The sequence below is a fragment of the Lontra canadensis genome, unplaced genomic scaffold (assembly GCF_010015895.1).
Source record: "Lontra canadensis isolate GAN:19392208 unplaced genomic scaffold, GSC_riverotter_1.0 scaffold142, whole genome shotgun sequence".
Classification (NCBI taxonomy): domain Eukaryota; kingdom Metazoa; phylum Chordata; class Mammalia; order Carnivora; family Mustelidae; genus Lontra; species Lontra canadensis.
In genome coordinates this window covers 693,694-719,567 of record NW_022631136.1, presented here as the reverse complement: position 1 = coordinate 719,567, position 25,874 = coordinate 693,694, and the positions used below count along the sequence as shown (strand labels likewise).

At 40.3% G+C, this 25,874-nt stretch overlaps 1 protein-coding gene across 4 annotated transcripts in view; it reads right to left on the bottom strand.

Moving 5' to 3' along the window:
- The window catches only part of RPRD2 (regulation of nuclear pre-mRNA domain containing 2), a 96,326-nt gene that overhangs the window by 36,834 nt on the left and 33,618 nt on the right, over positions 1–25,874 (bottom strand). For all 4 annotated transcript variants that reach the window (XM_032843659.1, XM_032843658.1, XM_032843661.1 and 1 more), the window contains one exon: positions 17,741–17,870. In XM_032843659.1, coding sequence (XP_032699550.1) covers positions 17,741–17,870 — 130 coding nt within the window. The remainder of the gene's footprint in view (positions 1–17,740; positions 17,871–25,874) is intronic.

The following is a 25,874-nucleotide window of genomic DNA, read 5'->3' as shown; positions in this document are numbered from 1 at the left end:
CTTTCAGTGTTCTGTTCTCAAATGGATCGGCACATGGGCTTCCTGGCAGGGTCTGAGCACAGCGGCGTGTTGCTGCTCTTGCAGACAGCGATGAGCGCTCCGCAGCCAGTCTCTGCCACTACAGGGGCAGGTAGCACATTCTTTTTTTTTTTTTTAAGATTTTATTTCTTTATTTGACAGACAGAGATCACAGGTAGGCAGAGAGAGAGGAGGAAGCAGGCTCCCCGCTGAGCAGAGAGCCCGATGCGGGACTTGATCCCAGGACCCTGAGATCATGACCCGAGCCAAAGGCAGAGGCTTTAACCCACTGAGCCACTCAGGCGCCCCCAGGTAGCACATTCTTGCAGCAATCCGCTCTTTCCTCAGGTCTGAATCTCAGGTGGGAGAAGGGAAGGGCTCGCTCTTCACCCTTCCGTCAGGGCCAGAGGTAGTAGCTGCTTTCAGCACACACTATCCCATTACACCTTAGAGTTCTCTTATTCCTTCTAGCAATAGTTAGCTACATTTTACCTACTTAACAATTCTCTACATTAAATTTTCCTTATTTAAATTACTGGTGTGTGGTTTCCCCCACTTGACTGGAACTTGGCTTACACTGTATGTAAGGATTAAGGATATACATATGTCAGCAGTCCGAAGACCATATGATGTGATATCACACCACACTGAATACAGAAGCAAACAAGAGAATTTAACTGTACACCGTTACTACAAGATATTAAAGAGATATGCAAAAAATGCAAAATACCAGCTCTTAATGAGCTCTTCTCATTAAAAAAATTTTAAAGATTTATTTATTTGAGAGAGAGAGACAGAACACAAGTGGGAGGGGCAGAGGGAGAGAAAGAGAATCTCAAGCAGACTCCATGCTATGTGTAGAGCCGATGCAGGGCTCAATCCCATGACTGTGAGATCACCACCTGGGCTAAAACCAACAGTCTGACACTTAACTGAGTGTGCCACCCAGGCACCCCTCATTTAAAAAAAAAAAAAAAAATTTAAGTTTTTATTTATTTATTTATTTGAGGGTTGGAGGAAGGGCAGAAGGAAAGGGAGAGAGAATCTTAAGCAGGCTGCTCGCCCACCACAGAGCCCAACTGGGGTACAATCTCACAATCCTAAGATCATGATCTAAGCTAAAATCAAGAGTCAAACGCTTAACCAAATAAGCCACCCAGCCGCTCCAATTATTTGTTGATTGCTTTAAAGGTGATTGATAGGGGCACCTCGGTGGCTCAGTGGGTTAAAGCCTTTGCCTTTGGCTCAGGTCATGATCCCAAGGTCCTGGGACCAAGCCCCATATCAGACCCTCTGCTCAGCAGGGAGCTTCCTCCCCCTCTCTCTGCCTGCCTCTCTGCCTACTTGTGCTCTCTGTCAAATAAATAAATAAATAATAAAATCTTTAAAGGTGATCAATACTTAAACAATTTCTGTTTTAATTTCAAAGATGGTAAGTGTCAGGTAAAACCTTCTAATTTTTTTTGTCTTTTTCTTATTATTTTGTTATTCTTTGTATATTCTGGATATGAACCTTTTGTTGACTGCACAGCAGATATTTTCTCCCACTCTGTGGTTTTTCTTTTCATTCTTTATGGTGTCTTTCAATAAACAGAAGGTCTTTGTTTTTTTTTTTTTTTTAAGATTTTATTTATTTATTTGACAGACAGAGATCACAGGTAGGCAGAGAGGCAGGCAGAGAGAGGGAGGGGGAAGCAGGCTCCCTGCTGAGCAGAGAGCCCGATGCAGGGCTCGATCCCAGGACCCCGAGATCATGACCTGAGCCGAAGGCAGAGGCTTATCCTACTGAGCCGCCCAGGTGCCACAGAAGGTCTTTGTTTTAAAGTAGTCGAATTTAGGGGCACCTGGGTGGCTCAATGGTTGAGTGTCTACCTTTAGCTCAGGTCATGGTCCTAGGGTCCTGGGTTCCAGCCTCACCTCAGGTTCCCAGCTCAGCAGGGAGTCTGCTTGTTTCTCTGCCTCTGCCTCTCCTGTTTGTGCTCTGTCTCTCTCTCTCTAAAGTGAATAATGAAATCTTTAAAAAAAATAAAGTAGGTGAATTTATCAATCTTTGGAGGTAAGGTCATGAGATACTCTCCTTCAAAAGGATTTATAGTTCTTTTTTTTTTCCTTTAAGTTCTTTTTTTTTTTTTTTAAGTACGCTCCACGCCCAGCATGGAGCCCAACACAGGGCTTGAACTCACAACCCTGAAAACAGGATGTGAGCCGAGAACAAGAGTCAGATGTTTAACTGACTGAACCACCCAGGAGCCCCTAGTTCTTTTGTATTTAAGTACTTAATGTGCAACTAATTTTTACATATGGTATGAATGAAATCTAATTTTATATATATAGATATATATGAAATCTAATTTTATATAAATATATATAAATAGCCAATTGCCGGAGCAATAGTTAGTTCCTTTTCCACTACCCATATATAGTTTCATACACAAATCTAGTATACACATACACTGGTCTGCATCTACACTTTGTATTATGTTCTACCATTTTCTTTGGCTATCTCGGGCTAATATCAGACTGCTTTATTTATTACAGCTTTATAAAGTTTGAAATCTGGTAGAGCCAGTTCTTCCATCTTGTTATTTTTCAACAATTTCTGGCTTTCTCTTTCTGGGGAGGGGAAGGAGAACTCCCTGAACTTCCACATAAAATTCAGAGCAATCTGTAAAAAGGGGGAGGGTACCTTTACTGAGATCTTAAGACTGCGTTGGATTACCTGCTGGCTCAGTCGGTGGAGCACGTGACTCCTGATCTCAGGGTTGTTGAGTTTGAAACCGATCCTGGGTGTAGATATAACTTAAAAAGTAAAAAAAGGAAAAAAAAAAAAAAGACTGCACTAGATTTATAAATCAATTTGGGAAGAATTAACATTGTTAAATATCAAGTCTTCCCTATCCACAAATACCTTATTTAGATTTTCTACAATGTTTCTCAATTATGTTTATGTTTTATAATTTTCTCCATAGACATCTTACACAACTTTTGTTAAAGATTTTTTTCTACACACAATCAATCCTCATTAATCTCAATCCTGGATTCCCTATTTGTCAATTCACCTACTTGCTAAAATTTATTTAGCAAGTTTTGCTTTTTCAGTCATTCTTAAACACATACAGAATGGCAAAAACTTTAGGTTGGTTACTGGCATATTCTCAGATGAGGTCAAACAAGGTGATGTTCTGCCTCTTGTTTCAGCTATCATACTAAAACCAACTATCCTCTTTATCGTCTATTTAGTGCCATATTTCTTTGCATCATTGTGCTTGAGTGAGGATTTTGGTGTTTAAAATGGCCTCCAAGCATAGTGCTGAGGTTCTTCTGTCTAGACTTCCTAAGCACAAGAAGGCTGTAATGTGCCTTACATAGAAAACACGTGTATTACATAAACTTTGTTCAAGCACTGTAGTGCTGTTAGCCATGAATTCAATGTTAATCAATCAAAAATATATTAATAAATATATATTAAATAAGTTATCTGTATACAGAAACCTACATTAAATAGGTTACGTACTGATCAGTTGATAAAAATATTGTGACCAGGGTGCTTGCAGGAACCTAACCCTGTATTTGCCCCAGGAGCAATGATTCAGTATTCACTAATTCATTGTTCATGGCAACCTCATGGAACATAATTACTATGAATAATAAGAATCAACTATATCTCTTTTCCCCCACACCTCCCTAGTATAAAGAGTTAACTTTTTTAATTTTAATTTTCTAACTTTGTTTCTGGTATACAGCTAAAATAATTAATTTTATTATTATTGATTTGGGTCCAATAACCCTGTTAATCATATCATCTGCAATTAATGACAATTTTGTTTTTTTCTTTTCCCAATCCTTTCATTTATACACTTTGTTCTCTCCCTCTTTCCCTTCTGCCTTAATGTTCTGGCTAGGAACTCCAGGATGAAGTTGAATAGAAATGATGATATTGGGCATTACCTGTGTTTTGTTTCTCGTACATAGTATGTTTGCTATAGCTTTTTATTTTTGGAAAATATAGGTTACTAGACTGGAGACTCCTTTCTATTCCTGGTTTGGTTTACAATGAATGGATTTTTTACTTACTTTTTCTGCATCTTTTAAGATCATCATATAATTTTTCTCATTTTATTTTTAAGCATAGTGAATTAGATGAATTTATTCTCCATATTAAACCATGCTTCTATTCCTGGGATAAACCCCACTACGATGCACTATACTCTTTATGTTCCACTAGCTCAGGTTCCTCAGGAATAAGATCAGTTTGTAATTTTCTTTCCTCATATTTCGTAGTTAAACTTTGGCGTCAAGGTTATGCTGGTCTCATTTATAAGCTGGGGAGCATTCTTTTTCTTTTCTCTGAACAAGTATAAGACTGGAATATTATTTCCTCCTTCAATATTTGGTGAACTCGCTGGTGAAGCATCTAGGTCCAGGATTTTTTTTCCCCCCTCATTAAACTTTGTTTTAATGGGTCACAAAATTCTGTGACAGGTTTTTTGGTCAGACTGCTTCCACTAAAAAGTACTGATTTTGAAAACTAGTGACTTAAAACTGCCACACATGAAAGAAATGGTCTATAAAATATTCTCCTTTCATTCTGAAGCTTTTACGATGCACTGTTATCATTAACTCGTCTTTTTTCTTTTGTCCTGTCCTTTAGCTTTTATTATCATATAAAGTAATAGTTTAAATTTAATAGACTATTTTTTAGAGGCATTAACCAGTCTTTTATTTAAAAAAAAATTTTAAGGTTGCCTGGGTGACTCAGTGGGTTAAGCCTCTGCCTTCAGCTCAGGTCATGATCTCAGGGTCCTGGATTAAGCCCCGCATCGGGCTCTCTGCTAAGCAGGAAGCCTGCTTCCCCCCCTCTCTCTGCCTGCCTCTCTGCCTACTTGTGATCTCTCTGTGTCAAACAAATAAAATCTTTAAAAATTTTTTTTTTTAAGATTTCATCCATTTATTTGACAGAAAGAGAGAGGGGGCGCCTGGGTGGCTCAGTCGTTGAGCGTGTGCCTTTGGCTCGGGTCATGATCCCAGGATCCTGGGATCAAGTCCCGCATCAGGCTCCCTGCTTGGTGGGAAGCCTACTTCTCCCTCTCCCACCCACCCTGCTCATGTTCCCTCTCTCCCTTGACTCTCTCTGCCAAATAAATAAATAAAATCTTAAAAAAAAAAAAAAAAAGAAAGAAAAAATAGAGAGTGAGCGCAAGTAGGCAGAGTGGCAGGCAGAGGGAGAGGGAAAGGCAAGCTCCCCACTGAGCAGAGAGCCTGATGTGGGATGCGATCCCAGGACCCCAGGATCATAACCTGAGCTGAAGGCAGACACCTAACTGACTGAGCCACCCAGGCAGCCCCCAGTCTTTTATTATTAAACTTAATGGCCAACTGAGACAAACAGTTTTGAGACAGTTCTCCTACCACTGATTAAGAATAGGGCAGCAAGGAGGCACTGGGGTGCTCAGGTCATGATCCCAGGGCCCTGGAATGGGACTCCTGCATTGGGCTCCCTGTTTGGAGGGAAGTCTCCTCTCTCTTCCTCTGCCTCTCCCCTGCTCGTGCTTTCTCCCTTTCTCAAATAAACAAAATCTTTATTTTTTTTTAAGATTCTATTTATTTATTTGACAGAGAGAGAGAGAGCACAGGCAGGGGGAGCAGGACAGGAAGACAGAGAAGCAAGCTCCCCAATAAGCAGGGAGCCCAATGCTGGGCTCGATCTCAGGACCCTGCCATCAATGACCTGAGCTGAAGGCAGACACTTAACCAACTGGTCCACCCAGGGGCCCCTAAATAAAGCCTTAAAAAAAAAAAAAGGACAGGGTGGCAGGTACTAGGGATAATACTCATTTAGCCTCCCCAAACTTTCTAGACAGAGCAGACTGGTGATCTTGCCACTTCCGACAGCCTTCTGAATGTCCACTGCTCTGGTGACACCCACAGCAATGGTCTATTTCATATCACAAATAGCAAAACAACAACCAAAAATACTCAGAGGAGGATAGTCATAGAAGTGCTCAACATCCTGGGCTTGCCAAAAATAGTATGAATAATTTCAAGAGTTTGGGGCCATCTTCCACCTTCTTACCAGGGTGGTGATCAATCTTCTCCTTCAGCTCAGCAAACTTACAAGCAGGTGGGTGAGCTGTGTGACAATCCAGCGCTGATGTATAATAGCCAGGCCTGATTTGGCCCAGACAGTTCAGGAAAACCCCCTGAGCCATGGGAAACATCTCTGACAGGCACATCTTTGACACTGAAGCCCATATTGTTCCCTTGAAGAGCTTTACTCAAAACTTCATGGTAAACTTCAAAAGACTTTACTTCAGCTGTAACAATGACCAGAGCAAAGGTGACCACTATGTGGGGTTTGAGAATACTAGTATCTAATTGGCCAACTGGGACAGTATCAATACCACCAATTCTGTAGTAATCGTAGAGCGGCAGATTCAAGAGCTGGTCAGCTGGACAAGTTGCTGAGAGAAGACAATCCACAGCTTCAAGCAGCATGGTTCTACTGGCATGGCCATCTTCCCGAGTGACTTTCTATCCCTTAAACCAAGGTGTATTGGTACTTGGGTCCAGCATGTTGTCACTATTCCAACCAGAAACTGATACAAATGCAACTGTGTCAGAGTAGAAGCCAATTCTCTTAATGTAGGTCCTCATTTCCCTAATGATCTCCTTGTATCTCTTCTGGCTGTGGTGTGGCTTGATAGAATCCATCTTATTGTTTCATACCCAACGTGTAAGGCAAAAGGGCATGCTCATGAGTCTGCCCATTCTTGGAGTTGCTGTCTTCAAATTCTCCAAATATCAGTAGAGATAATCAGGATAGTACAGTCAGGCTGAGATGTGCCTATAATCACGTTTTTGATGAAGTCTGTGTCCTGGGGCAATAATGAGGGTCACATAATACTTGCTGATCTTGAATTTCCACAGGGAGCTATCAATGGTGATATGATGCTCACATGCAGCTTTCAGTCTATCCAAGACCCAGGCATACTTGAAGGAGCCTATTCCCATCTCAGCAGCCACCTTCTCAAATTTTTTGATACCATCACATTTGTGATCAAACAGCCAGTAGCAGTGGACTTGTTTTCCAGTGAAAACAATGTTGATATAAATCTTTTCCTTTATCATTCTGGCATGGTCTTAGCAGTGGTTTTCATGACACTTGCATTATGGGGGCAAACCCACTGCAAAACAGGGGGCTGTTCTTTTTTTTTTTTTTTTTAAAGATTTTTTTATTTATTTGTCAGAGAGAGAGAGGGAGAGAGAGCAAGCACAGGCAGACAGAATGGCAGGCAGAGGCAGAGGGAGAAGCAGGCTCCCCGCCAAGCAAGGAGCCGGATGCGGGACTCGATCCCAGGACGCTGGGATCATGACCTGAGCCGAAGGCAGCTGCTTAACCAACTGAGCCACCCAGGCGTCCCCAGAGGGCTGTTCTTATGGGAAGATTTCTGATGACTGGCTGAATTTAGTCAATGGTTTTAGGATTACAGGGTCCTCAATTTTTAATTTATGCCATTTCAGTTCTTGTATATTTCTTTTAATTTTATTTATTTATGTATTTGACAGATCACAAGTAGGCGGAGAGGCAGGCAGAGAGAGAGGACCCTGGGATCACGACCCGAGCCAAAGACAGAGGCTTTAACCCACTGAGCCACCCAGGCGCCCCTCAGTTCTTGTATTTTTGAGGAACTTTACCATTTTGTCTATAACTTCAAATTTATTGGAATAAAGCTGTTCATATTATCCTTTTATGGTCTACAACACCATAATCAAATCTACCTTTTACATTTCTAATACTATATATGCCTTCTTTTTTCTTGGTCAACCTCACCTAAAGTTTATCGATTTTATTATTTCCTCAAAACAAAACAAAACAAAACAAAACAGTGTATCCTTTGTGGAACCCTTCTACTATTATATGTTTCTTCGGTCTTGTGGTTATGTTTTTTCCCCAATTTTCTTTTTAATGTGGTAAAAAATTAACATATAAAATTTAACATCTTAACCATTTTTTTTAAGTGAAAAGTTCAGCAGGATTAAGTATATTCTTATCGTCAGGACGCCTGGGTGGCTCAGTCAGTTAAGCATCCTGGGATGAGTCTGCATCAGGCATCCTGCTGAGTAGGGAGTCTGCTTCTCCCTCTCCCACTCTCCCTGCTTGTGTGAGCTCTCTGTCAAATAAATATATAAAATCTTTTTTAAAAAAGTATATTCATATTCTTGTGCAACCATCGCCACCATCCATCCCTAGGCCTCTTTTCATCTTGCAAAACTGAAACTATGGCTATTAAACAATAGCTATTAAACCTCCCATTTTCCCTCCCTCCAGTCCAGGCCAACTAACATTCCGCTTTCTTTACAAATTTGACTATTCTAAGTTCCCCACTTTGTGTTTGGCTTTTTTTAAATTTCATGAGTTTCTGTTATTATATCTTTTCTTCCTTCCTTTGGTTTATTTTGCTCTTCTTTCGTGAACTTCTTGAGATAGATACTTAGCTCATTAATTTTTGGAGCCCTTTGTGTTCTAGATACTTTTTAAGTGCTTTCCATATATTAGCTTGTTTAATCCTCACAACAACCCTCAGATACAAGCTGTACTATTATTCTCATTTATAGGTGAGAAAACTGAAGCACAGAAAAAGTAAACAATTAGTTTAACAAGTGGTTAACAAGGATTTGAACCTTGGCAACTTGACTCCAAAACTTAGATTCTTAACTTCTAAGTTGCACTGATTTTCAAGAAAGTAAAAATATTCCAGGAAGAAAAATTCATAAGCACTCATATCAAGACACATTGTATCAGTGTTTGGCTGGAGCAATGGCTCATTACTGGAACATGGGAGAACTGGTGACAAGGATGGGAAGTTGACATCTGACTGTAGAGGGTTTTAAGTGCCTTCCCAAGGAGCTTGGAAAATGGGACCTCACAGTAAAAAAAACCCAATGACGGCTCATGATCTCATTCTTTCTCATTTTTTTTTTACAAAAGATTTTATTTATTTATTTGACAGAGAGAGATCACAAGTAGGCAGAGAGGCAGGCAGAGAGAGACAGAGAGGGAAGCAAGCTCCCTGCTGAGCAGAGAGCCCAATGCGGGACTCGATCCCAGGACCCTGAGATCATGACCTGAGCCGAAGGCAGTGGCTCAACCCACTGAGCCACCCAGGCGCCCCTCTTTCTCATTTTTTAAAAAGTTCAATCTCCTGGGTTGATGGGGGGAGGGGGCTTGGGGGGGGTGGGGTTATGGACATTGGGGAGGGTATGTGCTATGGTGAGTGCTGTGAAATGTGTAAACCTGGCGATTCACAGACCTATACCCCTGGGGATAAAAATACATTATATATTTTAAAAAAATAAAATTAATAAAAAAAAAGTTCAATCTCCTATCTTAGTTTTGTATCATTTACTTTATTAATCAGTATCCTTATCTGTAAAATGAGGATAATACTCTTTGCCCCTAATTATATTATGTAGTAGTGGTTTGAGAGTCAAAGAAAATAACAAACATGGAAAAGGAATTTGTTTAATTACATAGTAATATAAAACTATTTTTAAAATAATGGTCAGAGCAGTGATTTTATAATATTAATTTGTTAATATAATTGTAGGAGTAACTGTCATTATCAACCTCATCATCACAGCAGCAGCTAACATTTATTAGGTGTTTATCACTATTCTAAGCACTCACCCTGTATCACAGTATTTACTCATTTAGTAGTTCCCAGACCCTGTGGAATAGGTACTATTATGGGCAGATTTACACAGATTAAAAAAAAAAAAAAAAAAAAAAAAAAAACAACCACCTGGCTGATATCAGACAATAAGAACACAGTTAGAAGGCTATTATAAAAATATAAACATATCAGATAGAGATGATAATGGGAAATTTAAAGACAGAGAGAAAAGGAGGAAGAAACAGCAAAAGAGTCTGGTAAGCGACTCAGAACAGATGGGACAAGAATTTAAAATTACTAAGGGGCCATTATAAGATGAAAAACTCTTCAGTTAAGTTTAGGCAAACTGTATTGTAAAATGGAAATAACAGGAAACTAAGAGTCAGAAAAATCTCAGTTCTATTCTCATCTCTTTTATTAAATTGACACTTTACTTTGGGCAATTCTTAACGGCTCTGGCCTTCAGTTTTCTCATTTTATAAAAAGAAATAATAAAATTCAATTTGCTTATCTGAAAAGTTGGTTACCATGAGTTTCAAATACCATTTGTATAAAAATTTTCAATTTACAACCTATTTTCACACAAACTGTGGGAGCAGGGCTTTATACACATATAAAGTAGATTACAGTTTTAGATGTTGAGCTGAATATCATATAATAATGAGGCAGTAACTCACAAAAATAAGTTGAAGACATGGTAAAAAAAAAAAAAAAGGCGGGGGCGCCTGGCTGGCTCAGTCGGTAGAGCATGTGACTCCTGATCTCAGGGTTCTAAGTTCGAGCCCACATTGAGTGTAGAGATTACTTAAAAATAAAATCTTTAGGGGCGCCTGGGTGGCTCAATGGGTTAAGCCTCTGCCTTTGGCTCAGGTCATGATCTCAGGGTCCTGGGATGGGGCCCCGCATCAGGCTCTCTGCTCAGCAGGGAGCCTGCTTCTCCCTCTCTCTCTCTGCCTGCCTCTCTGCCTACTTGTGATCTCTGTCTGTCAAATAAATAAATAAAATCTTTAAAAAAATAAAATAAAATCTTTAAAAACAAAACCAAACCCTAAAAATCTAGATAGAGTTATAGTAGTTATTAGGATATGAGTAAGAGTTTAATCCATGAGTAGATAAGTCTCCAAGAGAATGTATGTAAAGAGAGAAGAAATGCGGCTGTCAGTTTAGTTAGAAAACTGGGGCACCTGGGTGGTTCAGTCAGTTAAGCATCAAGACCCTTGGCTTTGGGTCAGGTCATGAACTCAGGGTCATGAGATCAAGCCCCAAGTCAGGTTCCAAGTTCAACATGGAGTGTGTTTGGGATTCTCTCTCTCTCTCTCTCTCTCCCCCTCTACCCTGTCCCTGCCTTGTGTGTGTTCACAAGCATGCTCTCTCTCAAAATGAACAGATCTTAAAAAAGAGAAAGAGAAAGAGAGAAAACTGCCCCAATTCAAACTCCCAAGTGCTTTCAAGACTTTCTTCAATAACCAACAACTAGCCATGAAGTCATCAGAAGCCCTTCTTATGGTGGGTTTATTTCAGAGTACCAAGCTCACTGTTTTCCCAAAATCTGTCATGACATCTTTCCCCAACAAAGGTCAGACATACATGCAATTTTCTCTACACCCTGAGAGTCAAAAGAATACATTAAGCTGTAATGATAACAACTAGTATAAATACACTTTTCAGTTCAATTAAATAAGAAAATTTTTAAAAGCAAAAATGACTGCCTTTTATGAAAGCCTGGGATAGCAATAGGACTTTGGTAAGCTCCATCCACATCAAAGATATAACCTACTTTCATACAATCCTGGCATAATACAAGCAGACCTTCAGTTTTTCCCGGGATTTTTCTATAGTCTATATATAATGTGTGTGTGTGTGTGTGTGTACACACCACTGCTGGTGGCAGAATAGACCACAGTCTTCCAAGTGGTAACTCAACTTTGACATTCATAAAGACACTTTCCCTGTGCTTCAAACTGAATTTTCTACTGTTCTGTTGTCACAATGATGTACGCATCCAGATGAATGGCATTTTTGTCCCTTAGCTAGTATCCCTAGGACACAAATGGCAAAACTAACACCATCAGGTTGGTTTACCTTCATTTATGTCCCACCCTCCCATGTGTAATTTTCACTAAAATAATGACTAGTATGTCCAAAATAAAATCTCCAAGTTCTCACTCTATAGAATTTCAAACCAGTGAAGGAAGAATAAACTGAAATTTAATTTAAAAAGGAGCTGTAGGGCACCTGGGTGATTCAGTTGGTTGAGCGACTGACTTCAGCTCAGGTAAAGATCCTGGAGTACCGGGATCGAGTCCCACATCGGACTCCTAGCTCCATGGGGAGTCTGCTTCTCCCTCTGACCTTCTCCCCCTTATGCTCTCTCTCACAAATAAATAAATAAAATATCTTAAAAAAAATAAAATAAAAAGGAGCTGTAATAATTAGATAATTTTTTGCAAAGAAAAAGTTTCCTAACCCATCTGAAAGCACCAGTTTCCCTCTTTGGTCATCTCTCTTAACATATGGCAGCAGCCCACCCCACACCAACTTTTAGTCTGGTGAAACCAAGTAACTCCTTAAAGGGATTAAAGGAATAAAATGAATGCCCTAATGCAGAAGTTTTTAACAAGTTGCCTAAAGCTCAAATTTAGTCAAGAGATGTGTTTTGTTTGGCTAGCAGTAACTTTTAAAAAAAATGTGATTTGGTGTCACACGTTTAAAAATTGGGAGACTTCATATAAAAATCCAATTTTGATCTAACTTAAAAAGTGAAAAACTCCTGGGGCACCTGGATGGCTCAGTCAGTTAAGCATCTATCTTAGGCTCATGATCTCAGGGTCCTGGCATCCAGCCCTGAGTCAGACTCCCGGCTGGTGGGGAGACTGCTTCTCTGTCTCCCTCAGGCCCTCCCCCTGCTTGTGCTCTCTCTCTCAAATAAATAAATAAAAATCTTAAAAAAAAAAATGGCAAGAAAGTCCTTAGAAGGTCTGGCAGCATGTGTTAACACTGGACTTCTACTGCTTAATGGCCAAAGGCTAGCTAGGGCTAGGTAACTGCTGCTCCTATTAGATGGGTTCTTCTCCACATTCAAGATACCTCACTCATACATGTGACCGGCCTGGAACTTCTAGTCATTTGCCCCTCCTGAATTAAAGGGATTAAAACAATAGCCTTAAATTAAGATGTAAGAATTCACAAAAGGGTAGAAATGAATCTAAAGTATATGTATGAATAGAAATTTAAAAGAGGGGGCGCCTGGGTGGTTCAGTGGGTTAAAGCCTCTGCTTTCGGCTCAGGTCATGATCCCAGGGATCATGATCAGGGATCATTAATTTCTTTACAACCAAGAATATATTGTTCACTGATATAGTCTTCTACTTCTGCTTCTATTAGAGTGTTAACAGGGTTTAATTAATAACTGATAGGGGAAATCTAGCCTTACTATTCTTTAAAACAATTATCTTTCATATGTTATCCTTCTACATTAAACCCCGTTGAGATTTTGACTGGGATTACAATAAATTTATAGATTACATATTGGGAATCGTATTTTTTTTTTAGATTTTATTTATTTATTTGACAGACAGAGATCACAAGGAGGCAGAGAGGCAGGCAGAGAGAGAGGAGGAAGCAGGCTCCCTGCTGAGCAGAGAGCCTGATGTGGGACTTGATCCCAGGACCCTGAGATCATGACCTGAGCCGAAGGCAGAGGCTTTAACCCACTGAGCCACCCAGGCACCTCGTGGGAATCATATTTTTAACAATACCAAAATCTTTCTCCTCAAAATGGTACATAATAATCTAACTTTTCATTTATCCATATCTTTAATACCATTTAGTGAAGTCTAAAAGCTTTCTTTATAAAAACCTTAACGTACTTCTTTGGTTTGTTTGTTTGTTTTTTAAAGATTTTATTTATTTATTTGACAGAGAAAGAGACCACAAGTAGGCAGAGAGGCAGGCAGAGAGAGAGAGGAAGAAGCAGGAAGGGAGGAAGAAGCTCCCCACTGAGCAGAGAGTCCAATGCGGGGCTTGATCCCAGGACCCTGGGATCACGACCCAAGCTGAAGGCAGAGGCTCTAACCCACTGATCCACCCAGGCGCCCCAAAACCTTAACATACTTCTTACTACATTTACTCGAGTGGGATCTCTTTTATTCTGGGGAGCAGTACTTTTTATTGCAAAAGGAATCTTTTCTCCTAATGACATTTTTAAATTGGTTATAGCTAGTACTTGAACTTGAATCTGACTTTGTATGAAATCTCTTATTAGTTGACTTTATGTGAGCTGGAGGGTCAGCAAACTCTGACCCTCAGGCCAGCTACCTATTTTTGTAAATAAAGTTTTACTGGAACACAGCCATATGCATTTGTTTACCTGCTGTTTTATAGCTGCTTTCATGCTAGAATAGCAGAATTGAGTAGTGACAACAGAGATTCTAGGGCCTACAGAACCTAAAATACTTGCTATCTGGCCCTTTATAAAAAAAGGTAGCCCATCCCTGATGTAGGTAACAACAATCCTATCTCTTCTAAATGTACTCTTTTTACTTATTCAGAAATGAATGGGATCTCCAGAATAATGGCAAATATGAATGATGTCAGAAGGCATCCTTGTCTTGGAATGCTTTTATTATTTCACTGTTAAGTCCTATGTTTTCTACAGGTTTCTGAAGATACCCTCATTAAGAACATTTTCAGGGGGCGCCTGGGTGGCTCAGTGGGTTAAAGCCTCTGCTTTCGGCTCAGGTCATGATCCCAGGGTCCTGGGATCGAGCCCCACGTCGGGCTCTCTGCTCCGCGGGGAGCCTGCTTCCTCCCCTCTCTCTGTCTGCCTGCCTCTCTGCCTACTTGTGATCTCTCTCTCTGTGTCAAATAAATAAAATCTTAAAAAAAAAAAAAAAAAGAACATTTTCAGAACTGGAGCACATCAGTTTCCTGAGTTTCTGCCTTCAACTCAGGTCATGATCCTGGGGTCCTGGGATTGATCCTTTAGTCGAATTGGGCTCCCTGCCCAGCAGGCAGTCTGCTTGTTGCTTGTCCCCCTTCTTCTGCCTCCCCACTGCTTGTGCTCTCTCTCTCAAAACAAATAAAATCTTTTTTTTTTAAAGATTTATTTGACAGAGAGAGAGAGAGAGAGAGATTGTGCACAAGCAGGGGGAGCGGCAGGCAGGGGCGAAGCAAGCTCCCCACTGAACAAGGAGCATGATGTGGGGCTTGATCACAAGATCCTGCGATCATGACCCAAGCTGAAGGCAGACGCTTAATGACTGAGCCACCCAGCACCCCAAAATAAATAAAATCTTTAAAAAAAAAAGAGAACATTTTCAGCACTTGAAATTTTAATTTGAAAGACTAAACTGGGGTGCCTAATGGCTCAGTTGGTTTAAGTGTCTGACTTCACACTCAGCAAGGAGTCTCTGCTTGTCCTTCTCCCTCTGCCCCCCCCAAAAATAAATAAAGGACTGAAGTTTATTCTGAGATTATGTCCTTCCACCTTTTTCTGTGAAATTAGTTAAATTAATACAAAGAAGTTGTTTTATTTTTATTTTTTTTAAGATTTTATTTATTTATTTGACAGACAGAGATTACAAGTAGGCAGAGAGGCAGGCAGAGAGAGAGGAGGAAGCAGGCTCCCCGCCGAGCAGAGAGCCCAATGCGGGGCTCGATCCCAGGACTCCGAGATCACGACCCGAGCCGAAGGCAGAGGCCTTAACCCACTGAGCCACCCAGGCACCCCCAAAGAAGTTGTTTTAAAAAATACCTTTGCCTAGTAAAATAAAAGCTGACAACTTTATATTAACCCATGAACTAGGTCATAAAACCTAAGTCTAGGAAACAGTAGGTTAAGTTATAAAAAGACTATAGTGATATTTACAGCAGAAACTCTAAATGGAGACCATCCAGCATATTGCTTTTCTTACTCTAAATTATACTGGGTTTATATATGTAAAGAAACAACACAGACTGTGGTTAAGTGGGAAAGAACATGTGCTTTGGGGTCTAGACAAGCTTGGGTGGGAATTCTGTCCCTCCCTGCCCTCCCCACAACCCTGCCAGCTGTGAGAACTTAGGCAAGCTACTGAATCTCTCTAACCAGTTTCTTTCTCCTTAAATGGGGACAAAGTAGCAACAAAGTAGTTGCCCTCAGGATTCAATGACTTAAAGCACACAAAGCACTCTGTATCATATCTGGTCAATTACAAGTGTTCAATAAATGTTAGGTGTTATTGTTATTATTTTACGTACTTTTTAAAAAGATTTTATTTATCTGACAGAGAGAGACACAGCGAGAGAGAAAGAGAGAGAGAGAGAGAGAGAGAGAGAGAGAGAACACAAGCAGGGGGAGTGGAAGAAGGAGAAGTAGGCCTCCTGTTGATCAGAGAGCCTGAAGCAGGGCTCGATCCCAGGACCCTGGGATCATGACCGAGCCGAAGGCAGATGCCTAACAACTGAGCCACCCCAGTGCCCACCCCCTTTTTTATTCAAAAATTTTACTTTTAAGTAATCTCTATAGCCAATGCAGGGCTTTAACTCACAGCCCAGAGATCAGGAGTCCCATGCTCTACCAACTGAGCCAGCTGGGCACCCCAATTTTATGTTCTTCTGACATGTGTATAAATCTTTTAGTATATTTACCTAGCACCAAAATAAACACCTCAAGTTAACAATCCAAAGGAAAGAAAAAGGATCATTCAATTTTGAATGGGTTAACAGCTAACAAATGGATGGATAATGTACAATATTATTTGAGGAAATACTCAGCTATTTTGATTGTTCTACATGTTATAATATCCTCTAATTGTGTATGTATGTCTCTTGCACCAAATAAACAACTTGCAAATATGGATGAAACACAAGGAAGACACTATTAATAGAGAGTAAAAATAACATCGAATTAAGTATTCCAACACTTTGCTAAATGCTGGTTACAATTTCATTAAGGATGGAATAAATCAATATGAAGTTCAGAACAAAAATTTCCATTTCTCTTTAATTACACAGATATCATAGAGGGGTCAAGATTTTAAGAACACTGAAAGAAGAAAGGAAATGTGGGGGGGGGGGGGGGGAAAACAGAAGGAGCTATTGGAAAGAAGTACCAACCAAAGAGCTCCATAGAGGAGCTATATGGCAGGAGAGAAGAGGCAGAGAGTAAATAGCAAACAAGCTTTCAAAAAGAGAACAGAATAGAATAAATAATTTTTTAAAAAAGAAATTATTTATTTGACAGAGAGAGAGTGAGCCCACAAGCAGGGAGAACAGGAGGCAGAAGAAGAGGGAGATGCAGGCTGCCCAGCTGAGCAAGGGGCCTGACATGGGGCTCATTCCCAGGACCCTGGGATCATGACCTGAGCTGAAGACAGACGGCCAACCGATTAAGCCACCCAGGCGCCCCCAAAAATAAAATCTTAAAAGAGAGAGAGAAGAAAGAAGTTTTATTTTTTATTTTATTTTTTTTAAAGGTTTTATTTATTTATTTGACAGAGATCACAAGCAGGCAGAGAGGCAGGCAGAGAGAGAGGGAGAGGGAAGCAGGCTCCCTGCTAAGCTGAGAGCCCGATGCGGGACTCGATCCCAGGACCCTGAGATCATGACCTGAGCTGAAAGCAGCAGCTTAACCCACTGAGCCACCCAGGTGCCCCACAAGAGAATCTTTTTTTTTTTTTTTTAAAGATTTTATTTATTTATTTGACACAGAGAGAGAGAGAGAGAGAGAGATCGATCATGAGTAGGCAGAGAGAGAGGGGGAAGCAGGCTCCCTGCCGAGCAGAGAGCCCGATGTGGGGCTCGATCCCAGGACCCTGAGATCATGACCTGAGCCGAAGGCAGAGGCTTAACCCACTGAGCCACCCAGTTTTAGAAGAAAGAAGAAAGAAGTTTTAGAAGAAAAATGTATGTATTAGTGGGAAAGTGACATGAACAATTTGGGCAAAATATTCATGGATCTTCAAGCATGTACAACTTTGAACAGTTCTTACTGACAGGTCAAAAGGAAAACTAAAATTCTTAATGTTCTAAGCTTGAATCCCAAAATGCAGTAAGAATTTACTTACTTCACTAGAGCAGCTGCTTCAGGAAGGACATCAGCAAATGATTCACGGAAAATGATTGCGTTTTTCCTTTTGCAGTTCTGTATGACGTCATTGGCGAGGTAAAAGAGATTTAAACGGTGGGGATAGGCAGCTAGAGACAAAAAAAAGACAACAAATAAAACCAAATGAGTCAAATTATACTTTGTTCAACTTATTCCAAATACAGTGTTCTCAAACTGTGTAACCACTATTATGTGGGTGGAGAACAAATAAACAGACAAGTGAACTAATGGATCAATTTATTGAAACTAGTGCCTAAAAGCATTGATTGTCTCAGGTTAATATTCTGTTCAAGGTGCTCCCTGAGTAGATTTCCACTTTACTTTATAGATGTTTGGCACTAAAAAACTCATTAACTCTGGAGAAGTTAAAATAAAAACTGTTCTCCCAAACATTTGGAAAGATAAACTCTGCTGAAACAACTCAACTTGTTGCAAAAACACCAAGGTTAGTGGAAAGAGCCTGGGCTTTAGAACCAGTTAAAATGTGATCTTTGGCAAACTGCTTAACCTCCTCTGCATTATTATTATAGCTACACTCTTTTGATCAATTAGTCCTGATACTACTCAGGTACACCTGAATACTGCCATCTAACTGGAAGCAACACTTTGCTCCTACTTTGTGAACTAGGTCCTAGGAAATATGTAATTTTATCACACACACACATACACATCAAATTCTTCTAAGGCCCGTGACAAGGCCCAATCAATTTGCTTTCTGAACTCAAGCAAAACCATCCCAAGTTTTGGGGCACCTGGGTGGCTCAGTAGTTAAGCATCTGCCTTCAGCTCAGGTCATGATCCTAGAGTCCTAGCATCAAGCCCCAGATTGGCCTCCCTGCTCAGCAGGAGGCCTGCTTCTCCCTCTCCCACTCCCTCTACTGGTGGGTGTTCCCTCTCTTGCTGTCTCTCTCCATCAAATAAATGAGTAAAAATCTTTAAAAAAATTTTTTTTAAAAAGCAAAACACCCCAAGTTGCATTATATCCTGGACAATTTTAATGTCCATTTGGATGATCCATCACATTTTCTAGTCTCAAAATTTTGATCTTAAATTCTGTGACCTCTTAACAACTACCTGCACATTTTAAAATCCCCTTTTCTGACTACAGCCTCCTATTCCCCTTAAATCTGTCACTTTTATCAAGATCTCAGTTCTACATTTTTCCTAACTTTATAGTCACTTTTAGTACTCAATTTTTCTCTCAATTTCAGCCTTTGATCTATTATTTAAACTTTTTTTTTTTTTTTAGAGAGAGAGCGAGAGTGAGAGAGAATGTGTGCGCATGCCCACAAGCAGAGGCTCAGAGAATCCTATGCAGGATCCATGCCCAACACAGAGCCCGACTCAGATCTCTATCTCACAACCCCAAGATCGCGACCTGAGCCAATATCAAGAGTCAGACACTTAACCCATGAGCTACCCAGGTGCCCCTAAACCACTCTTTTATTAAAACTTCATTTTCGGGGGGCCTGGGTGGCTCAGCCGTTAAGCATCTGCCTCCAGCTCAAGTCATGATTTGGGATGGACCCCTGCAACGGGCTCCCTGCTTAGCAGGAAGCCTGCTACTCCCTCTCCCACTCCCCCTGCTGTTGTTCCTGCTCTCACTAAGTCTGTCAAATAAATAAATAAAATCTTAAAACAAAAACAAAACAAAAAAAACTTCATTTTCTATCATATGCATTCAACAAATCCTAAATCTAGATCAACCTAACTGAATGCCTTTACTGCACTTTTATTTCTGCTCTTGGGTTCTGATGAAGAAAAATCGTACCACCAGGAAGACTGAAATCATAAATCTAGTCTCCTTCAGCTGGGCCCTCAACATCACAATGCTATAGTCCTTCCACATGTTCTTTATTATCATCAGAAATCATTAGATGTAAATTCTATTCTCTCAAAAAAAAAAAAAAATCCATATTTAAACCCAACCAAATCAACTTACCTGAGTTAAGATCTTTCAGATTCAAATATCTGAAAGAATTCTCACTGTCTCCACTTTAACTCCCATTAATTCCGTACCTATAGGAGCTACTTTTGTTTTTCTGTACTTAAAATATGCAATCTAAAGAGCTTTATATAAATTATGCCATCTAATTTATGTTGCCACCACTGCACTCAAATAAGAATTACCAATAAATTCCAACTTATTAAACCTGATGAAAATTTTTAAAATGTTATTTCATTACGGCTTTTGGTACACAGAATAATCTGTTAGGGTAATTCCTCTTTGGTTTCGGTCATAACCACTTCCCTGGTTTTCCTACCTCTCTGATTCCTTCTCCATATATACATGGGTGACCATGTGTAGACAGGCAGCTCCACCTGCGACCTTTAAATGTTGAATTTCCCAGCGTTCTCTCCTGAGCACTCCCTCCATTCACCCAAGGCATCATGTTCTAAGATTTCAGGTATTAAGTTAGATAGTTTGTTCCATTCCTGACTCTTGTCCCTTATTAGCTTTGGGGTTTTATACACTACTTAACTCTTCTATAGAACATTTCCTTTTTCTTCGTAAAATGACAACCTCACAGGGTTGTTACAAGTAATGAAACAAGGTATATAAAGCATTCTGGATAGTGCTTAGCACACAGAAAATGAAATGCTATCAGTATAACCATCCACTTTCACAGCCTTAATTCCCACCACCTATGCATCAATGACTCCCATGTCTATAGGTATCAAGCCTGGATTTCCCTTTATCAGTCAACGCACACATCCATGTTCAAGTCTCAGAGGCACCGTGGCTTGATTTTTCAGTATTAATAATAGTCCTCCTCTACTACTGCAGTACCCTCTTAACTGGTTATCTTACCTCTAGACTTAGTCTCCTCAAATTTACCTTCTACATTGCTAAATTCACTTCTACTATGCAAACAATATCCAAGTTGTTTCTCATATCAAATCCATCAATGATTTCCAAATACTTACTAGAAAATGCCTGAACATCTTGGTCTCCATTTATGAGCTGGATCTTACCTTCTCTCTTTCAGTCTCATCCCTTCCCTTTCAAAGTTCTATTTTTAATGAAATACAGTTCGCAGAAAACTTGCATGTGTATTCTCTCTCCTTCTCTCTCAGAATTTTCCTTTTCTAAAATACCCCATCCTGGGCGCCTGGGTGGCTCAGTGGGTTAAGCCGCTGCCTTCGGCTCAGGTCGTGGTCTCAGGGTCCTGGGATCGAGTCCCGCATCGGGATCTCTGCTCAGCGGGGAGCCTGCTTCCTCCTCTCTCTCTGCCTGCCTCTCTGCCTACTTGTGATCTCTCTCTGTCAAATAAATAAATAAAATCTTAAAAAAAAAAAAAATAAAAATAAAAAAATAAAATACCCCATCCTGAATACCCTGTGTTTTCTACTCATCCACAGAAGTCCAAAATACTTACTTTAACTCATGTCAGATTTTGCCCCCCACCTTATCACTACTTCTTCCCCAAACAAACCACTCACAATGATTTTAACACAACTTCTTTCCAATGCAAACCCTACAGTCAAATCACTACAGAAAGTCAGGAAGAAATTAGAAAAATTGGCTGAGGTAGTCTGTGAAAATGCCTAAAGGCAGTGGGATTTGAGAAGACCCCTCCTGCATGATTTTCCAAACCCTCTGCAACCTAGTTTTTGCTTACTTGTTTAGCCTCAACTTTAGCCACTCTCCCTTAAAGCCGCTGTTTAGCGAACTACACTTTATCTCAAAGTCAAGCCCCACCCTCCTTCCCTTGTCTGGACACCCATTTCAACAGGCTAATTCTTTTTCTTCCTTCAACTCTCAGCTTACATATCACATCTTCCACAAAGCTTCCCCTGGCTCTTTAAGACAAGGCCTTTAGTAGATCCTGAAGATACGTGTGTCATACACTTACCACACTGTAGTGTACTTGTCTGCACCTTCCACTAGAGTGTAAGTTCCCTAAAGGCTAGAATTCTGTCTTGTTTAATGCTATGACCTCAATGACTAATTGAGTAACTGGCAGTTGCTCAAACAGTATTAATTAAATGTCTGATGAAGAAGTTAAATTTTTGTATAGGCAGGAAGAAAGGGGAAGAGCACTCTAGCAAGAACAAGTCCTGAGTAAAGGTGCAGAAAAGAATTGTGCAATGAGTGTCTTTTGTTTTGCAGAAGGGAAAAATTTAGGCTAGATTTTTAAACTTATTTAATAATACTTATAGCATTTTCTATGTGCTAGACACTGTTTTAAAGAGGATACAAATATGAACTGATATCCTTACAGCATCCCTATAAGGTTGGTACTGTTCTCTCCATTTGAGAGACGGAATGATGTGAATTGTCACATCTAGTAGGTACTGAAACCAGAATTTAAGTATAGATAGTTTGGCTCAAAAGTTTGACATTCCTTTTTTTTTTTTTAAAGATTTTATTTATTTATTTGACAAACAGAGATCACAAGTAGGCAGAGAGGCAGGCAGAGAGGGAGGAAAGGAAGCAGGCTCCCTGCTGAGTAGAGAGCCTGATGCGGGGCTCGATCCCAGGACACTGGGATCATGACCTGAGCCGAAGGCAGAGGCTTTTTTTTTTTTTGTCAGAGACATAGGGAAAGAGAGTGAGCGAGCACAGGCAGACAGAGAGGCAGGCAGAGGCAGAGGGAGAAGCAGGCTCCCTGCCGAGCAAGGAGCCTGATGTGGGACTCGATCCCAGGACGCTGGGATCATGACCTGAGCCGAAGGTAGCTGCTTAACCAACTGAGCCACCCAGGCGTCCCCGAAGGCAGAGGCTTTAACCCACTGAGCCACCCAGGCGCCCCCTTTTTTTTTTTTTAAAGATTTTATTTATTTATTTGACACAGAGAGAGATCACAAGTGGGCAGAGAGGCAGGCAGAGAGAGAGAGAAGGAAGCAGGCTCCCTGCTGAGCAGAGAGCCCAATGTGGGACGTGATCCCAGGGCCCTGAGATCATAACCTGAGCCCAAGGCAGAGGCTCAACCCACTGAGCCACCCAGGCGTCCCCAAAAGTATGACATTCTTAATTACTACCTGTTTCTACTTGTGTCTGACTAGGAGGGTTTGGCTGGAAGAACAGTGGGAGAATAGGAAAAGATGACAAATTCTGATGGTTATTAAATATTGAGCTAAGAAAGTTTAAGCCTTTATTCTGTGCCTAACAAGAAACCATGAAAAGTTTTTATATAAAAAGATGATTTAGAAAAAGCTGCAGATAATTTTACTGGTAGAAATAATAAAAAGAAATAATAACATCTGCAACCAGACCAACCTACAAGGTGAGATATTCTGCAGGTCAATGAGCCTAGTCTCATCAACAAACCAGTGGCATAAAATGTAACAGAGAGATTAAGAGACCCAAGGAACAAAGTAATCTGATGTAATTTATCTGTGTCCCTACACTGCACACAGGTTTGGACTAACGACCTGTAAATGACACTTCTGGATCAATGAAAGAAATCTGAATATGGTCTGGGATTAAATAAAATGAAAATTTACTGGGCGCCTGGGTGGCTCAGTGGGTTACACGTCTGCCTTCAGCTCAGGTCATGATTCCAGGGTCCTATGATTGATTCCTGCACTGGGCTCCCTGCTCAGTGGGGAGTCTGTTTCTCCCTCCTCCTTCCCACTTGTGCTCTCTTTTGGTATCTCTGTCTCTCTCAAATAAATAAATAACATATTTTTTTAAATGAAAATTTACTAAAATGGAAATAAAAACCATCAGTTAAAAAAATAGTAATTACAGAGTGATTTCATGTTAGGAAAAAAAATCTTTTTTTTTTTTTCAAAGATTTTATCCATTTATTTGACAGAGATCACAAGTAGGCAGAGAGGCAGGCAGAGAGAGAGAGAGAGAGAGGAGGAGGAAGCAGGCTCCCTGACAGGCAGAGAGCCCGATGTGGGGCTCGATCCCAGGACCCTGAGATCATGACCTGAGCTGAAAGCAGAGGCTTTAATCCACTGAGCCACCCAGGCGCCCCAGGAAAAAAAAAAATCTTCTAAAGAGATCAGAAAGGATATGGAATTAACTTTAAATAGTATTGATCTCTATTTTCCTTTTGCTTGCTTGTATTCTAATTTTCTACAAAACATATTTGCTGCTTCCATAACAATAGGCAGTAAGGAAATAAAAGCATTTTGGCCCCAAACGTTGAGCCAGTTTTCTTGAAGTAATCTGCATTTCATTCTGGACCTCTAACTTTGAACTGTAAACTCAAATATCCAACTACTTCCCCAACACCTCCTCTTGCATGTCTAATAAACAGCTCAGACTCAACATGTGATCTTCTGATCTGTTCCTCCAAACTGTCTCCTCCTATAGTCTTCTCCATCTCAGTAAATGGCATTTATCCTGGTGGCTTTTTCCAGCCAAAATTCTTGAGTCATCCTTAACTACTCTTTCTCTTTCATACTCCACATCCAAATTCACAATGTAGACCTCATTAATGCTACTTTCAAAATTATACATACAGACTTAGGAAATTACAAATGTAGAAAGGGAGGAGATTAGAATAAACCTTGTTGTGTTGGGACTATAAATGGAAGTCTTGGTGTAAACCTCATAGTTATATATATAGAAAGACAAGGGGAATGAATGTGTGTGTATATGTATATGTGTAAATACAACTATTTCCTAATCTCCACTGAAAATATCCCAGTATCTAATACCTAGATCTTGGTTTCAAAGAAGAACCAGGGATTCTTGGAGAAATGGCTGATTCTAGGCCAGGAAAGAAGGTACAAGAGCTTGGAACAATCTGCACTAGAAAGTAAAAAAGTGCTCAAAGCATGATGTCAAGAGGACAGAGGCACTACCTTCAATGGGTACCTTACCTTACAATCACTTAAAAGTTCTTAACAATCTGGCCCCACATAGTCTTTGATCCTCTGTCCAATCACCATTCATTCCATTCCAGCCATTCTACCCACCTTACTGAATTGAAGTAAGACCTACAACACACCTGGCATACTCAGGGTCACACCCCCTGTCCAGGGTCCTTTAAACTGCCTACTCCCTCTGCTTTGCACATTCTTTTCCCATACAGTCTCACGGTTTACTCTCTCATTGCCTTTAAATCTTTGACCAATGTCACTTTCTCAGTGCCTTCCTAGACTTCCCAGAATAGGAAAACTGTAATATCAAACATCACCTCTCCCCCCACCACATAATTTCCCAATATACTATAAAATTTAATTATTTTTTTGTCTCTCTCCCCCCGACAAGAATATAAGCCTCCTGAAAGCAAAGATTTTTGCCTATAGTTGAATTCTCGGCATTTAGGACCATGCCTAATACACAGGAGGCTTTGAGTAACTATCTTCTGAATGAATAAATTAGAAAGAGAACAAAATACAAGGAAAAGAAGAAAAGGAATGAAAAATGAGAAGTCTTCTATTCGGTCTGTTTCATAATCCCAGAAGGTCAGCTGGCTTATGTGTAACTATAAAGGATAGGCTTCATTTAATGTAGGGTTAGGTATTCTAAGGGGTTGTTGCAGAAGATCATTTAGATATAAAATCAGTGTTCTCACAACAGCAATTCCTCAACAATCTAGAAACTAAGAACTCAACCCTCTTTTAATCATTATAAAGAAGGGGAAAGAGACTAACAATAGGAAAAGAGGGGCGAGGATGCTTGGGGGCTTAGCTGGTTAAGCATCTGACTTTGGCTCAGGTCATGAACTCACCATCCAGTCTGGTTCCCTGCTGAAACAAGACTCTGCTTATCCCAATCCTCCCTCTGTCCCTTTCCCTCTGCCCCTCTCCCTGCTCATACTCTATCTCTCTAATAAATAAATAAACTCTTTTTAAAAAGGAAAAGATGGGCCACTGATTTAAAATAAGTAATAAGTAAATTATTCAAAATGAACCTCCTAACCTGGTGGCAAAAGGATTAGATTTTTTTTTTTTTAAGATACATTTATTTGAGAGAGAGAGCGAGCGAGCGAGAGCGCATGAGCCGGAGGGGCAAAGGGAGATGGAAAGAGAATCTCAAGCAGACTTCATGTTGAGCACAGAGTCTAACGTGGGGCTTGAAATCACCACCCTGAGATCATGACCTAGGCCAAAATCCAGAGCTGGGATGCTTAACCAACTCTGCCACCCAGGCACCCCAGAAGGGTTAGATTTTTTTTTTTTTT